We start from the raw sequence: 17824 nt of genomic DNA, 5'->3' as shown, positions 1-17824 counted from the left end.
TTACTAATCTTATATAATAGTGATTATCTCAGTGAGTTGTGAGGAGGGGAAATGATTCAGTTCATAACAGTAAAATGAAAATGAGCATAAAATGCCTACAATAACTCTGACAAGAACTGTTCAGAATATATAAGGAAAGAAGAAAATTTTACTAAACAGAATTTTTAAACATCCTATATAATAAAGCCTAGGTGGCGTTATGCCCTTGTGCGATGCCCTCATGCAACATCATCACAAGATGGCCACCATAAGATGGCCGGCAGGGGAGGGCAGTTGGGGGCAAACAGGTCAGTAGGGGAGGGCAGTTGGGGGTGATTGGGCCAGCAGGGGAGCAGTTTGGTGTCAATCAGGCTGGCAGGGGAGCAGTTAGGGGGCAATCAGGCTGGCAGGCAGGTGAGTGGTTAGGAGCCAGCAGTCCTGGATTGTGAGAGGGATGTCCAACTGCCTGTGGGTCGGGCCTAAACCGACAGTTGGACATCCCCTAAGGCAGTGGTCGGCAAAATCATTAGTCAACAGAGCCAAATATCAACAGTACAACGATTGAAATTATTTTTGAGAGCCAAATTTTTTAAACTTAAACTATATAGGTAGGTACATTGTTATTAACTTAATTAGGGTATTCCTAAGGCTTAGGAAGAGCCACACTCAAGGGGCCAAAGAACCACATGTGGCTCACGAGCTGCAGTTTGCCGACCACGGCCCTAAGGGGTCCCAGATTGGAGAAGTTGCAGGCTGGGCTGAGGGACACCCCCACTCCCCATGCACGAATTTCTTGCACGGGGCCTCTAGTTGAATAAATAAAAAAGTTATGCTATAGGTGTTGATGGAACATGAAATATTATAAAGGCTTTATATTTTTTCTAAACTTACCAAGTTTTACTTATTAAAAATAGAATTTGGGGAAAACTGATAAAATGATTCTGAAATTCATCTGGAAATATAAACCATAGGAAATATTATTTTTTTTATTACTGAAGAATAAACCATAAAGAGAAGTATAATATCTGATATGTAATTTTAATCACCAAATTGTAATAATTGCAAAAAAGGTGATACTAAATCAAGAGATAGCTGAAACTGTTGGCAGCAGATGGCATGGGTGAAATTCCTCTGATGCTAGTGGGAGTGGGGTTCTTGCAATATCTTGAGATAAAGAATTTTCTAAGACTTGCATTTCTGATTTCTTATAAAACAACAAAAAGGGAGGGTTTTTCATCACAACCAACTCTTCTTCAGCAGTTGAAGACCTGGATAACAACCTCAACACTATAACTTGGAAGTTATATGCTATTTATGAAACTGAAACCCTCGTACTATAAGTAACGATAGTAGTCTATTTTGAACCCTAAGATTCGCTCACCTCAAGCACACATGGCATTATTTTCAGTGCTACAGCATATTGCTTTCTATTCGAGGCAGATTTCTGCCATCATTTTTTAGAAGAAAAAACACAATATTTCCTCTCTTTTTTTCACTAATTACTGTTTAATTTTGAATGTAATAGAAGTTTTCAAATCTGAAAGTGTGCCTTTTGGAATCTTTCAAATAATAGTTGAGCACAGTAAGCAATTATTTCCCTCAGACTTGGTTAGTTTTCTTTTTTTTTTTAATGTTAGTTTTTCTAATGATAGTATCTATCAATAATCCAAAATTGTTGAGACAAAACTGAAATGGATTTTATACCTCAGTTTATTTTAGACACATCTATGCTTTTTGCTTGGGAGCAAAGAAGTATGCAATTAAAAAGGTGTAGCAGTCTTTCTCCAGGGGGGGTGTGCTGAGGTGCTGTGGGAAATAAACCCTGTGCAGTGAAAAGAGCTTTGGTATCAGGAAGCCACCATTGCTATGTGATTTAGACAACTTATATAACCCTCTGAGCTCATTTTCTTCTTATATATGATGGGGCTACAAATATCTACCACCAAAGGATTGTTGTAAAGATTTAATGAAATAATATCTTTGTGAAATGCATATAGCAAGGTCTGCATGTAACTGACACTTAATAAATGTTAATTTCTTTCCTTCCTCCTTTCAGTAACCTGATTTAAATGCTTCATTTGAGATTCATAGCTCTCCTACCTGAGTTAATTTTTAAAACACATTAATTTTCATGATACCTGAAGGAAAGAATACCTAACAACTATATTCTACTTTGACTTTTCTGTCATTTTTTTCATATTTATCTAGTAAGTACTCAAATGATCACCTTTATTTCACAGATGAGGAAACAGAGGCACAGGGCAGCTGAGCTGTATTTCAAAAGTCCTTTAAAGGATACAGAACAAATGTGTTGGATAAAATGGGTGAGCTGAAATGGGTCCCAAATCTGCAAGAGCTCAGTAGTTTGCTCTCATAACATTGTCAGCATGGACACTTTAATTTGCATTTCCACTTCTTGGGAACTGTGGATTAAAATGAAGTTGGTTTGCTGTTTTGGGGGATACTGTGCCTTTCAAAATTGTAGAGAATTCACTGTGCATTGTTCATCTGATCTGCACAGAGAACTGCAGGGTGATATTTGGGATAATAAGCTTTCTTATACTGTGAGTTTCTCCTCTTGAAGAGCACTGGGAGGTAAAAACCCATCAAGATAGTGTGTTCTCATGATGATTTCAATGAATTATCATGGAAATGAGTTTTAGAAGAGAGGTAATGCTTTGTGATAATAGCCCGATAATGTCATTAGGCATGAACTGTAATTGTAATAGCATTAGTCAAATGAATATATCTGATATTAATTTCAGTGTCAACTATTTCTATAAGGTCCTTCTTGTTAATTAAATATCAGACTTGGTATTATTAATTGAGTACTTACACATAGTAGGAACCCAGTATGTATTTGTGGACTGAATTAATAAGTCAATCTCTAAGTGGAGCTACTTAAAAAAGTAAAATGTTTAATTTAAATCATTTTATGGATATAGCAGGAACTGACTTTCCCCAATATCTGCTTATTTGTAAAGTCTGTTCTCTTATTTGCAACTCCAGTTAGCTAATGGTGTAGACTTATTAATTTCAGACTTTGAGTAGAAAGCTTTTCTCATTTTTTTTTGCGCATTTGGAAAGAAATAGCCTATAAGATTTACCCCAAATTACTTTAATCCAAGAGTAGAGTAGTGCCTTTCTTCCTGTATCTTGTAGTTTTTACATCATTTAAAAATCTACTGGGTAGCTTCGTACCTGCCTTGAGCACCTGAATGTCACTGGGCAAAATAATGCTTCAGGTAGTTTGGTTATCATTCTTGATCATCACCAATATTAACTGGGCCTTCAACACTGCCAACAATACCATTGTAATTAACTTAGTTATTAATAACGGGAAAGGAGCAAAGAGAAAGCCAGATATTCTAGGCATGTCATTTAGGCAGCTTCACCAGGGAACTACAACGTTACACTCCCCAGGGGTCCAACAAAAGGACTATGGATGCATGCCCAGTAAAGTAGAGGGGACTAGCAAAGGTGCTTGCTGTCAATCACACTTGGGAACAGAGATGGTTGGCCAGAATGGGCGTGGCCACTGCAAGTGGAAATTTGGGATATTTTATCCTCTGAACAAAGCAATTTGCCCTCTTGTTGCTCTTGTGCTTTTGGACCATTGGAACTCTTGCTGCTTGGGGTGTGCTCTCCTCCATTTGCTGTGGACCATGTGGACCCCCCCTACACCACACACACACACACACACAGACACACACACACACACACGACTAATGGACTGCAACTAGCCTGATGCTGTACTGGACCCGGCTCCAATACGGAAAGGAAACTCTTGATGCTTATTTTGCTTTTAGCTGTACTGAAACCCTAGCTACACTTCTATGACTGGACTAAGAGCAACGGACCCTGGAAAGTCAGTGGTGGAATTCCATACGAATAAAAATCACTCATTTTCCTATGCAAGTCTCAGAAAATTTATTGGGGAAAAGGACCCCCCCCCCCTACTTCATCTGTTATCACCAGCATCTTAACATTTATCTTCTAAATCAGCTTTGCTCACTCTTGCCATGAGTTCGTATTCCCCTGTTCTTTGTATTCATCCTCATCTTAATCCCCTTTTGCTCTCATGATTGACTTGCTGCTTTTTAAAGAAAATGTGGGCCTTGAAAGGAAGGCTCCAGCGTCTTTCCAAAACCAGAGCTACCCCCACTTGCACCAGCACCATTCTCTCCTTTCTCTCTGTTTCAGTGCAGAGTAGAAGTGTCCATTCTTTGATAAGTCAATCTCCCTTCTTTCACTTGCATTTTTATCTTCTCCAGACATTTTTATCTGTTAAATATGCTCAAGATTTCTCAAATAAGAAAGTATCGGAGAAACTAAGATGGCGGCATAGATAAACACCGGGAAATTGTCACCTCCCACAACAATTGAAAAATACCGCAAAGGACAGAGCAGACATCATCCAGAACAACAGGAAGCCTGGCTGAGTGTAAATTCTACAACTAGAAGGAAAGAAAAGCACACTGAGAGCCAGAGGAGCTGCGGAGGTGAAGTGCAGAGGTATGGCGGCTCATGCGTGCGCGGAAAGGGGGTGGCACCTGAGGACGCGGCTGTTTTTTTTGAATCACAAGCTCCCGACTGCTCTGAACTCTGGTTCCGGGAAGTCTCTGGGGACCCAGGACTCATACGGGGAGAAGCTGGACTGTCGGGCAGCGGGCGAACTTGAGTGCGGCTTTCCCTCAGAGGTGCTTGCAGCAATTATCGGGTCACTGAGACACGCGACTCCTTAAGAGAATCAGCCATAGCTGCTTTCTCCACCCTTTGACTCCCTGAGACCCCGCCCCACCCAGGCTGTGGCAGAGGCTTTTGCATGTGAATGTACCTAACTGCAGCCGAGCCAGGCAGACCCGGAACTTCCAAGAGAAGGCCCAAGGCCCCGCAGCGGCTTACATTGCTTCACAGCGCTGCCTCTTCGTGGCTCCTGCTGTGTGGCCTCAGGCAGAGGCTGAATTAGCACCTCCTTAGATCCAGGAGCCACTGTACCCAGTGGTCAGAGGGGGACCATCCAGATTGCAACTCCTCAGATCCATAAGGGACACACTCAGGGAGCAGACTCAGTGAGCACCAAAGCCCCACTGAAGCAAGTCTTGCCCCAGAAGGGTGTCTTCAGCACAGAAGTTCTCCCACTTCAGACACAGCTGATTCTCACAGCCAATTGGCCTGGAGGTCAATTCCTCCCAGTGATCCTACAACAACCAAGGCACCAAGAGTGCACCAAGAGTGTCCACCTCAGGTAACTGGGGAGGCTGAGCCACTGGGCCCTACAGGACACCTGGAGCGCAGGGCCACTCTATTAACACAGGGAAGCAGCCAAAATGTGGAGACAAAGAAACAGGTCACAAATGGCAGAAATGGAGGAAAGCAAACGACTGGATATAGAGTTCAAGGCCACGTTTATAAGGTTTTTCAAGAATTTTATGGAAACCGCCGATAAATTTAATGAATCCCTCAATAAGTATAGTGAGACCATGGAGGACATGAAAAAGGACCAACTAGAAATTAAGCATACACTGACTGAAATAAAGAATAATTTACAGAGATCCAACAGCAGACAAGAGGATCCTAAGAATCAAGTCAAAGATTTGAAATACAAAGAAACAAAAAATACCCAACCGAAAAAGAAAAAAGAAAAGAGATTCCAAAAATATGAAGATAGTGTAAGGAACCTCTGGGACAACTTCAAGCGTACCACCATCAGAATTATAGGGGTACCAGAAGGAGAGAGAGGGCAAGATATTGAAAACCTTTTTGAAGAAATAATGACAGAAAACTTCCCCTACCTGGTGAAAGAAATGGACTTACAAATCCAGGAAGCGCAGAGAACCCCAAACAAAAGGAATCCAAAGAGGACCACACCAAGACACATCATAATTAAAATGCCAAGAGCAAAAGATAAAGAGAGAATCTTAAAAGCAGCAAGAGAAAGACAGTCAGTTACCTACAAGGGAGTACCCATTCGACTGTCAGCTGATTTCTCAACAGAAACCATGCAGGCCAGAAGAGAGTGGCAAGAAATATTCAAAGTGATGAATAGCAAGAACCTGCAACCAAGATTACTTTATCCAGCAAAGCTATCATTCAGAATAGAAGGTCAGATAAAGAGCTTCACGGATAAGAAAAAGCTAAAGGAGTTCATCACCACCAAACCAGCATTATATGAAATGCTGAAAGGTATTCTTTAAGAAGAGGAAGAAGAAAAAGGAACTCTTACCATTTGCCACAGCATGGATGGAACTGGATAGCGGATAAATACCACAGGATCTCACTCATTTGTGGAATATAATGAACAACATAAACTGATGAACAAGGACTGATCCAGAGACGGAGAGGCATTGATTGGACTATCAGGCCTTGGAGGGAAGGTAGGGGAGGGTGGGGGTAAGGGGGAAAGATCAACCAAAGGACTTATATGCAAGCATATAGGCCTAACCAATGGACACGGACAACGGGGGGGTGAGGGCATGAGCGGGGGGGGGGGGGGGGTAGAGGGTAACGTGGGGACAAGGACACATATGTAATATCTTAATCAATAAAAAATATTAAAAAAAATAAAAAAATTAAAAAAAAAGAAAAAAAGAAAGTATCTTAAACCCACATCCAAGTTTCCCAGATAAAATATAGGGCTCATAGTTAAATTTGAATTTTAGAACAATAATATATTATTATATAGGATAAGCATGCCTTGAATATTGTACAAATATTTTTTTTGTTTATAGTATACCCACAATATTTCATCAGACATATTTATACTAAAAATTATTCACTGTGCACCTGAAATTCAATGTAACTGGGTCTCATATTTTTATTTGCTAAATCTGGCAAATCCTTTTACATCTCCATCTAGCCACCATTTTATTTAAATCTTCAGTGTTAACTTCTTCAAAAGAGGTGTTTAATGCAATTCCTTTATTTCTTTCCTTACTAGGTATTTCTTCACCCTACTCCAACCAGGTTCTCATTCCCCTGTCACCACCAAAGTGACTCTTACTAAAGTTATTAGTGATCATAATGTTGTTAAATCTATGAATACTTTTCAGTCTTCATTCTACTTGATCTCACAGTAGCATTTAATACAGTTTACTAATTCCTGCTTGAAATAACCCTCTTTGTTACCTTCAGTGAAATATACATATGCATACACACATATGTATGTATATTAATATATATATCTACACACACATATGTGTATAGATCTACTTTTTTTTTTCTCCCACATCTCTGGCTGCTAATTTTCTTTATTTGGCAGCCATTTCTCCTCCATTTAACCTCTAGTATTGAGGATTTTCAGGTCTAGGTCCCAGGCTCCTTTTTCTCCTCATTCTTAATACTCACACTAGGTAATTTCATTCACTTCTCTGGGTTCAAATTCTATTTTTGTGCTAAAGTTTCTCATATTTATATATCTGACCCAGATCTTTTTTCTGAGCTCCAGATATTTCTATATGGATGTCAAACAAGTATGTCAAACTTAATGTGTTAAAAAATGAATGGGTGACAAGTTTTTAAATCTATTCGTCTTCTAGTGTTCTCCATTTAGAAAATGGAAGCTTTGTCTACCCAATTTCTCTTGGCAGAATTTGGGATGCCTTCTTGATATCTCTCCTTTTTGTACCCTACTGCCCCCTGACTCTATCAAAACTATCACTACGGACTATTGATTCTACTTTAAAAATCAAGCTTATTGGGGGGATAAGGACACATTTGTAATATCTTATTCAATAAAGGGAAAAATATTAAAAAAAGAAAAAAAGAATAGGAGACCCAAAGGTGCAAAAAAAAAAAAAAAAAGAAAAAGAAAATTTGTTGGCAAAGAGGGCATGTGAGATTAGTAGATTTGTGGGGGTCAAGACAGTCAGGCTGGGGTTTTTTTTGTTTCATTGTGTCCCTCCCATCCCAGTTTGAGAGGCAACAGGGGCATTGGGAAGAACAGGCACTCTAAAATCCAATAAACTACATTTTGAATAAAAAAAAAAATCAAGCTTATATCCATTTATTTCTCTCCAACTGCTCACTTCCTCATTAATTCATCACTATCTAGATTTGCCTGGGTGACTTCAGTTGCACCCTTCTTACTTCTCCGAAACCATTCTTCTTCTCTTCCAAATTATATTACATCCACAGTGATCTTAAAGCCAAATAGATCATGCCACTCACCTGATGCCCTTATGAATTCTTATTACCTTCAAATTAAATAAATCCCTGTAAGCCAAGGACCCTGCATGATTTTGCTTCTAACTTTATGTGATTCTATCCTCATATTCTCTGAATATTTACTGAAAATATTTACTGAATATTTTTAGGTTACTGATCTTCTTTGAGTTCTTCTGATGTACCTCTTGATTCTCTACTTCCAAGCCTTGTTATATGTGCTCTTTACCGGAAATACTTCACTCCTGTGCTTACCAAGCCAGATACAACCCATCCTTCTAGTGTCGACTTTATTCACATTTTCAGGTCCTCTTAGTGTGGACATGGATGTGATTCTAACTATCTAGATTTCTAAGTTTGCCATGCAAAGGGACCTCCACTAATGACATGGGTACATGAGGCCAAGAAGAATCTCAGAGCACTGCTTTATTTTAGCTCATCCCAATCTAGACTTGGAATTGAAGTTGAATAGAATGACGGAGCTCTTCATTTATGGAATACAATCTTTTTTGAATAATTATTAAAGTGCCATACCAGAATATTGTATCCATGACAATCCTAGCTCACTCTGAAAATGTTGAAATCTCACTCAAATTACAACAGCAACAACAAAATCATTTTTTTGTGCTTTGATTTATCTGGTGCTTTATGTTTAGTTCCTCTTCTCATAGAATTCTTGGAAGATATTAGTGACACCATTTTAGGGAAGGAGAAACTGAGTCTCAGAAAGTTAAATAATGTGCTCCAGATCTCACAGCTCTTTTTTTTTTTTTTTAAGTTTAAATTCAGGTTTATCTGACTCATGGTTGTGCCCCTTCTACCTCTTGTGAGCCAATAGCCATGAACAGTTGCTTTCCATAGTCTGGAGGGTAATTTGGGCTCTGCCCTGATACTGTTATGAACCCTAAGGCCTCTGAGCAGCTCCAAGGGTTTCTATAGAGATGAAGGCTGAGGGTGTAGAATAAATTGTTTCTGAAATGCATAACCCCATTGTACAAGGAGGGTTCTGCATCTAATTCCAACTGAGGACCATAAGCGGGGTTTGCCCATGGGAACTGTTGGGGTCCTGCCTAGTTAGCCACAGGAACTCTGGCATTAAGCCAGTTGACAGGCAGTAGAGTTTGGCTGACTAAAGATAGATTATGGGGAAGCAGGCCACTTCTTTTCCCCTCTGGGTTTAAAAATCTGTCATCTCAAAACCCATGTGAAGTTGGACCTGAGGCTTTGATCTGAATTTGAAGAAACACATCTCTGGAAAAATAAGCATGGGCCTGTGAAACCCAGATGAACACCCTTCCAGATGCATAATAAATATTTTCCTCTTTCAAGTTTACTGCAACTGCAAACTCCTCTTTCAAGAGTGACTAGGTGATTCATGCTGACATGGCTGTCAGGGGCCTCAATAATCATAGATATTTAAATGAGAATTTTAAAAGATCATATTTTTTTTATTTAAAATGATCTTGATGGGAATTAAACAGCTAAATTCCTTGTTCTTTTCCTGAATTCTGAGGAAGAAGGACTAGCAGGGACAAAAAGATGTATACCTTGACCTCTTGATTCTGTCCAATTATTCCTTTTCTCTTAGACATTTTGCTTTGGATCTTTCAATCATCTGCACGTCCATAACAAAGATGTCATTTTCCACTGAATGCTATTTTGTTAGTTTTTGTCAAAAGGTAAACTTCAACTCACGTGTGAGAAAATTGATCTGGTTGCTAATGGGATATAGTTGAAATAAGCAGTTTGACTGACTTCTTCACTCCTTTATATTAGCATTGCTACTTTTAGATAAACTATTCCTGAAATGATTAGTGTAGGAGGATGGGTTTAGTCTTGCATCTTCTCCTTTAAAGCACTCAGAGTTAGAGATCCCAGAAGGATCAGTTTTCTCACTTGTACTGAAAATGTCACTCTAACAGCTATCTGTCTGCACAGTCAAGTTTTGAGAAATCTTTTGAATTTACCGCATTCACACCATTCTCCATCATGGTGCTAAAAATGACTAATGTAGCTTGGAGACTGGGAGACTGTGATAGCTGATTATCTTTTCCAATCATGCACTAACACTCACACACTCGCATATGCACACATGCTCAGCTGACATGAATCCGTAAAGGTTTAAAATATCCTATGTGCTAGATGGAATGTGGAGGCACATGGGGTGCTTGAGCATATTGTAATAGTGTTGGTTTTATTATGGTCAGCTCTGTCAAAAAATTGGCCTGGTTGTTTGACTAAACTGATTTTGTTTGTAACCAAATGGGCCACTATAATATATGACTTAATTTTATATTTAAAATAATCTCTGACATTAAAATTTTCAAATGCCTTATTTAATTTTATCTTCTTATCATCTCTGACAAAAGTGAAGTACAGCATTTCCTTTTTTAAATAAGAGGAAGTAAGAGAGATGATGACTTACCCAAAGTCAGGCACAAGGTCAAAGGACTCCTCTCTTTTAAGGGCTCTAATTAGTCACTATAAGTCAGTATAGGGTCACTAGATCCAAATCATATAAATGCACTTCATTTTCTTTCTTGATAAATGCTAAAGGGACTGTCATAAACAAAGCCATATACTATTCTGAGAAAAACATATGACAATGTGTCTTGTGATGTCATTCAGGGAATGATGGAGCAGTGTGGAGGCTAAATATAGGAATTAAATGAAGTGGGAGCTGATTAAATCCCAAGGGGAAGGGTTAGTTGATTGTCATTAACTTGCAGTGAGGTCTTTAGGAATTTTCCACAGGCTCTATTTTTGGTTTTGTCCAATTCAACAATTTATCAATTACCTGGAAGACATCTAGTTACTTGTTTCTAAATTGGCACATGACGCAAAGCTAATAAAGAAGTGAAGATTAGTAATTCAATGGATGACAGAATTAAGTTTTTAAAATGTGTCATTTAGGATGATGAGCTGACATTTATTAAGGTTAAATATAAATTCATGTGTTTAATTAGAAAAATATTGTGATAAGATGAGTGAAACTGAATGGGGAGAAGCTGCTAAAAATAGAAAATACTTCAGGTTTTAATTGACCATAAGCATGATGCACTACTGAAAAAGTCAATACAATCCCTGTTGGAATTCAGAGAGAGAGAGAAGGAGAGAGAGAGAGAGAGAGAGAGAGAGAGAGAGAGAGAGAGAGAGAGAGAGACAGAGAGAGAATGTTAGTCAGCGTGACATATCTATCATGTTAAGTATTGTGTCTGATTCTGGAAACCATATTTTAAGAAAGATACTGACAAATTGTTGCTTGTTTAATTGATGGAGGGGTTTTTATAGTGAAAAATCAGGTAATCAAGCAATGTGAGAAAACTGGGGTAGTTCATCTATAAAATAGAAGAGGATCATAACAGCTCTTTATTGAGCATTTACCATATGTATTAATTACTTAATCCTAAGAAAAACATGATGAATTATTTATTGTCATTATTGGCATGAAACTGAGAAGGACACATAGCTAAATTATCTGATTCAACTCCAGAAGCTACTTTCTTAACCCTGTTCCACATTATTTCTCTGGATGTTAACCAATTGCTTGAAGAGTTGCTATGTGGACAGAAAATTAGACTTTTTTTCTGTGGGACATAATTCTCAACAGATAGACAGACTCAGTTTGGTTGCTTTTCTGACCAAAGTCTTTATGGGGAAAATTTTCCAAGATCATTGGTTAATCAATGCACAATTTCTCTTTGGTTGCATAGACATGATTTCTGGTGAATTACAAGGAAAAAAGAATCATCCAGATAGCCCCATTTACACAGGATTTACCTTTTCTGAAGATTATCTATGGGAGCTATGATGCATTATTAAATTTGGCCTCATTGAAATACCTAATAAGAATATAATGACCAGTTTGTTTTAAAATACACTAAAGAAAGACAGCAGGCAGTATCTCATGAGAAGTTACATTCTGTAATTACCTCTTCATATAAAAAAAAGGACAATTCTCAGAAATTAATGAATACAGCAAGAGTTCTTTCCTATTTTAATTGCAAAAGTGGAGCAATTAAAGAATTAAAGAAACTACACTGGCAAAACCCCTCTTCTTAAGGCTTTTGTCTCCCAATTTTCTAGTCATCAAGTCAATGTAGATATAAACATACCATAGACCTATTTTTACCTTCTGAGATGAGATATACTAACTCCACCAGCAGTGCCCCCGTGAAACAACCAAATCCATTGAACAGGGTCAAAAAATTCATCAAGGTTCCTCTGATGGTACTTGGAACAAATCTGTATGATATTACAGAGACTAAGAGAAAAAACAGGTCAGAATTAGAATAATCTCTCTAACATACTTTCATAGATACTGTTCAAATTAGTATTGATTATATCTCAAAGAAAGATTACTGATGGGATTAAAATTACTATAGTAAGATATATTATGATCTTAAAATTTTTAGATGTCTATAAGGAATAAAATATGGCAAAATCTGTCCTTGTACAGCTACAAGAAAAATTTGATCAATTAGTGGTTGGGTGTCCAAATATACTACACAGCCGTAAAAAAGCATGAAAATTTGCCTTGTGTTACAACCTGCATGGCCTTGAGGGTATTATGCTAAGTGAAATAAGTGAGATGGAGAAAGACTAATACCCTATGATTTCATTTAAATGTGTAATCTAAAAAAAACAACAACAAAGCAAAACTCATAGATACAGAGAATAGAATGGTGGTTGCCAGAGGGGAGAGGTGTCAGGTGATAGGTAGAATTGGTGAAGGGTATGAAGAGGTACAAACTTTCAGTTATATAATAAGTAGCTGATGGGGATGTAATGTACAGAATGATGATCATAGTCAGTAATTTTATAGTGCATGTTTGAAAGTTGCTAAGACAGTAAATCTTGTAAGTTCTCATCATACACACATATAAATAAATCCATCAAAATTCATAATTTTTCATGGTGACCTATGGTAACTAGACTTCTTGTGGTGATCATTTTGCAGTGTATTCAAATATCTAATCACCAGAGGCCCGGTGCATGAAAATTCATGCACTGGGGGGCAGGGGTGGGGGTGGGGTGGGTCTCTCAGCCTGGCCTCCTCTCACAGTCTGGGAGCCCTCGGGCGGGAGGCAACCAGGCAATCAGGGGAAGGCAACGCCCCAACACACCTCTGCTGCTGCCACTGCCAGCAGCACAAGCCTTGGCTGGCCCTGGTTATCTGAGCCTTGGGTGGTCCTGGGCAGCTGGGCAACCGACATCCGAGGCTTGTCTGTGCCTAGGGCCGGCCCTGTGTGGCTGGGCAGCTGACATCTGAGGTTTGCCTGCACCTTGGGCAAGCCCTAGGTGGCTGGGAAGCTGCCATCCGAGGCTTGCCTGTGCCTTGAGCTGGCCCTGGGCAGCTGGGGGGCTGAGGGAACTGGGGGACACCACCATCTTGTGGCTGTGAGTGCTGTCATCTTTGAGGGCATGGCAGTCAATTAGCATATTCCCTCCTTATTGGCTGTGGGTGCCACCATTGCAAAGATTAGCATATTTCCTCTTTATTAGATAGGATTAGGTCATACACTTGAAACTAATATAATGTTATATATTAATTATACCTCAATAAAAAAGAAAAAGTTAAAATAATTTTTGATATTATAAATAGATGAAAATAAGTATGTATAATTTTGAACATACCATATTAACATAACTACTAAAATATGTATGACAATCTAAGGCATATATGCTGAAATATTTATGATATATATTATATCTGGGATGTAATTCAACATTATACAACAAGAAGGAACTTAGTATGCAAATGAGGGTAGAGATAAAACAAGTTTGGCTGTGAGTTGAAAATTGTTGAAGCTGGAACATGGGTACAGAGGAATTTATTACATTAATCTCTCTCTTTGTACATGCAGGGCAAAAAACATTATAAGAAAATAGATTGAATAACAGGAACAGTTTTAGCTTTGAGTGGTTGAATTATTGGATTTTTACTTTGTCTTCTCCTTGCTTTTTTGTACTTGGCAAATTTTATTACAATGAGAGGTCATAAGTAAACATTAAAGCTCATTTAAAAAAGGAAAGTGGCATCCTAGCTTGTTTCATTCAGTGGATAGAGCGTCGGCCTGCAAACTGAAGGGTCCCAGGTTTGATTCTGGTCAAGGGCACATGTCCAGGGTTGTGGGCTCAATCCCCAGTAGGCAGCATGTAGGAGGCAGGCAGTCAATGATTCTCTCTCATCATTGATATTTCTCTCACTCTCTCTCTCCTTCTTCTCTAAAATCAATACAAAAATATGTTTATATTAAAAAGAAAAGTGGTGCTAAATCAACATATTGTGAACATTAGATGTTTAGTTTCCTTCTCTATAAAAAGAAAAAGAACTTTTTTCTCTGGAAAATTTCACTCCTGGTTTAGCAGCTGCTCTTTACCCCAGTAAATTACTTGTCCAGCTCTTTTACTTTTTTCATTATTTTTTAAAAAGTATATTTTTATTGATTTCAGAGTGGAAGGGAGAAGGAGGGAGAGAGATCAAAACATCAATGATGAGAGAGAATCATTGATTGGCTGTCTCCTGCATGCCCCACACTGGGGATCGAGCCCACAGCCCAGGCATGTGCTTTGACCAGGAATTGAACTGTGACCTCCTGGTTCATAGTTCGAACTCAACCACTGAGCCATACCGGCTGGGCTATCCAGCTCTTTTAAACAAACTTACTAATCCTATATAATACAGGGTAATATGCAAATTGACCCTAATGGTGGACCAACTGGGCATGACTGGTTGCTATGACGTGCACTGACCACCAGGAGGCAGATGCTCAATGCAGGAGCTGCCCCCTAGTGGTCAGTGTGCTCCCACAGGGGAAACTCCACTCAGCCACAAGCCAGTCTGATGGCTGTGAGCGCAGTGGCGGTGGCAGGAGCCTCTCCTGCCTCCTTGGCAGTGCTAAGGATGCCCAACTGATGGCTTCTGATGGCTTAGGTCCGCTCCCCAGAGGGAGCGGGCCTAAGCTGCCAGTCAGGCATGCCCCAAGGGCACCTGGGCTGCCAGAGCGATGTCTGACTGCCAGCTAAGGCCCAATCCTCTGGCAGCAGGCCCAAGCTGGCAGGTGGACATCCCCCTAGGAGTCCTGGACTATGAGAGGCACAGGCTGGGCTGAGGGACCCCCCAAGTGCATGAATTTTTATGCAGTGGGCCTCTAGTACATAATATAAATGTACTAATGTTCCTTCCTGCATTCAGTTAGCATTTCTGTTTTGCTTTCTGCATGTCCTCCACATGTTTTCATTTATCATCCAATAAACATTGAAAGACATCCCTATCTGTGCCCTAGGAAATGTGCTGAGTGCTGTGGCTGAGGGTAAGAAAAGGCATGGGTATTTTTTCCCTGGGTTTTAAACTCTGAGAGGGCAGAGAGCAGAGATATGCACAATACTAAGGGCAGTGCTAAACAGGCACTTGATAGCACACATACTTATTGGAGATAAAGATGATGATAGTGATAAAGAGAATACTGTGGAGAAGGACGTCAATATTGGTGGCAAGGGGCCGTGGGTACCCCAGCTTTCCTATGCAGTGCAAATCACCATCAGGAGCCTGAGGACAAGCTGCAAGTTTTTTTCAGGAAGATCCGAAGGATAGTATGAGAGAAATGTTGAAGAGGCATTGGGAAGAAAGGACTCACAGTTATAAAAAGGATTTGGCTTATGAACTTTCCTCTCTATAAATATGAAGAGACAAACAATGGGCGGAAAGACTAAGTTGGGTGATTTCTTTCACTGAGAAAAAGCAGAACTTACAAGCCGATTATTACTCTGCTAGTTAATTATTAATCCTATGCTTTTCTCTTGTTAGAACTTCTGGTGCGGTATATAATTCATGAACACACTTTGCCAGCCTCTGCCTGCTGGTTAATCTCTCTTTGGTGTCATTTTAGGCATTTTGAAAGCCTCCAGTTCACTTTTATGGGACTTAGCTTTTCAAGTCTTCGGGTCTCTATATTCAGGCATCTTCATGTTCTGATCTTTTTCAACTTTAGTAATCATCAACTTGGGCTTCATGGTATTCCTTTTAGTACACTGTGCTATGGATATTATCAACAAGTCTGTCACTGCTCTCAAATTATCATTTACTATGAAGACACAGTAAAAACTATTCAAAGTGTATGTAAAAGCTGGTCGTCTTGCCAATGAGAGCTGAAATGTGCCTCCAGGTGGAGACTGGTTAGTGTTCGTAAAAATGTTCTATCACAGAACATGCAGAACCTACAAATTATGGGCCATCACCACCTTCCTGAGGCACCCTGTACTGGGGACTCATTGCTAGAAATTACTTTTACTCCATTTGTTTTTAAACAGTTAAAATGTGTTTATTGTGTTTGGTAAGAAGTTATTTTGACCATATAAAGAACTACCAATGTCTAGAAAATTGAACTTTATCTGATTACCACTTTCAGGTCATTATTGTTTTCTCATATCTAAAAAGCTTCAGATTTGAATCTCATATTATCTGATTATATGACCTAATACTTCTCTTTTGTGCTATCATCTGCCAATTTTTAGGCCATTTCCCTCTATTATTTATTTGTCAGCTCCTTTCTTATCATCACACCCTCCAGTTCTAATCCTGCCTTAACTCTTGGCAGTTTTGACATACATATAGATTATCCTTTCAACCTTCCATTCTGCCAAATCTTGGTTTCTCATCCCTTGTCCTCCCTCCTTTTCAATATCATTGTCCTCCACTCTACTTTAGCCACTCATTGAATCTTGTACCTCCGACTAGGGTTGGTGAACTATGGTCAGGTAAGGTCCAACTTGACACCTATCTATACCAATAAAAGCCTATGTGGTTGTCACACCATCACACCGTCACACCATGATGCTCTCACGCCATAACAACCCATCACCAGGAGACTGCACAGTGTGCGCATGCGTGGTTGAGCGGGGCTGCGTGAGCTGTGAGGTGCATGTGGGTGGGTGGGGACTTGATGCTGCGTCCCCTGCAGGGACTTGACCAGGAGGTGCATCGGGGGAGCGGATGGTGGCTGCCTCTGCCCAGGGCTGGCCTGAGGCTCAGGCAAGCCGCAGATAATGGCTGCTGCTGTGAGGGCCTGAGGCTCAGGCAACGAGGGCCAGGCCAAGGCTTGCGCAAGCCACAGTGGCTGTGAGGGCCAAGGCTCAGGCAGCCTTGAAGCCGGCAGTGGCAGCAGCAGAAGTGTGATGGGGGCGTTACCTTCCTCTGATTGCTGGCTCGCCTCCCACAGAGGGAGGCCAGAGGCAGCAGCAGCAAGGGGGTGATGGGGTGGTGCCTTCCCCTGATCGGCTGGTTTTCTCCTGCAGAGGGAGGCCAGACTGTGGCTTAGGACATCCCCTAGGACTCCCAAACTGTGAGAGGGGGCAAGCTGGGCTGAGGGATCCCCCCCTCCCCAGTGCATGAATTTTTATTTACCAGGCCTCTAGTCCTATATAATTAAAAGTTAATATGCAAATCAAACGAACGGTGAAATGACTGGTCACTATGATGCACACTGACCACCAGGGGGCAGATGCTTAATGCAGGAGCTGACCCCTGGTGGTCAGTGCACTCCCACAGGGGGAGTGCTGTTCAGTCAGGGGCCAGACTCACAGCTGGTGGGTGGTCATGAGTGAGGGGTCCCAGACTGCGAGAGGGATGTCTGACTGCCGGCTTAGGCCTGATCCCAGAGCCTAAATGATAATAATAATA

At 40.2% G+C, this 17824-nt stretch overlaps 1 protein-coding gene across 1 annotated transcript in view; it reads right to left on the bottom strand.

Annotated features, from left to right (window-relative positions):
• SLC15A5 (solute carrier family 15 member 5) overlaps positions 1-17824 on the bottom strand; it is a gene marked incomplete at both ends in the record, with an annotated part of 76627 nt that overhangs the window by 11454 nt on the left and 47349 nt on the right. The window contains one exon of the mRNA XM_081080797.1: positions 12275-12406. Within this exon, the coding sequence (XP_080936923.1) occupies positions 12275-12406 (132 nt within the window). The remainder of the gene's footprint in view (positions 1-12274; positions 12407-17824) is intronic.

The sequence above is a fragment of the Myotis nattereri genome, assembly GCF_964212035.1.
Source record: "Myotis nattereri genome assembly, chromosome: 2".
Lineage (NCBI taxonomy): Eukaryota > Metazoa > Chordata > Mammalia > Chiroptera > Vespertilionidae > Myotis > Myotis nattereri.
Note: the sequence above shows the minus strand (reverse complement) of the source record. Positions and strands in the feature narration are given on the sequence as shown.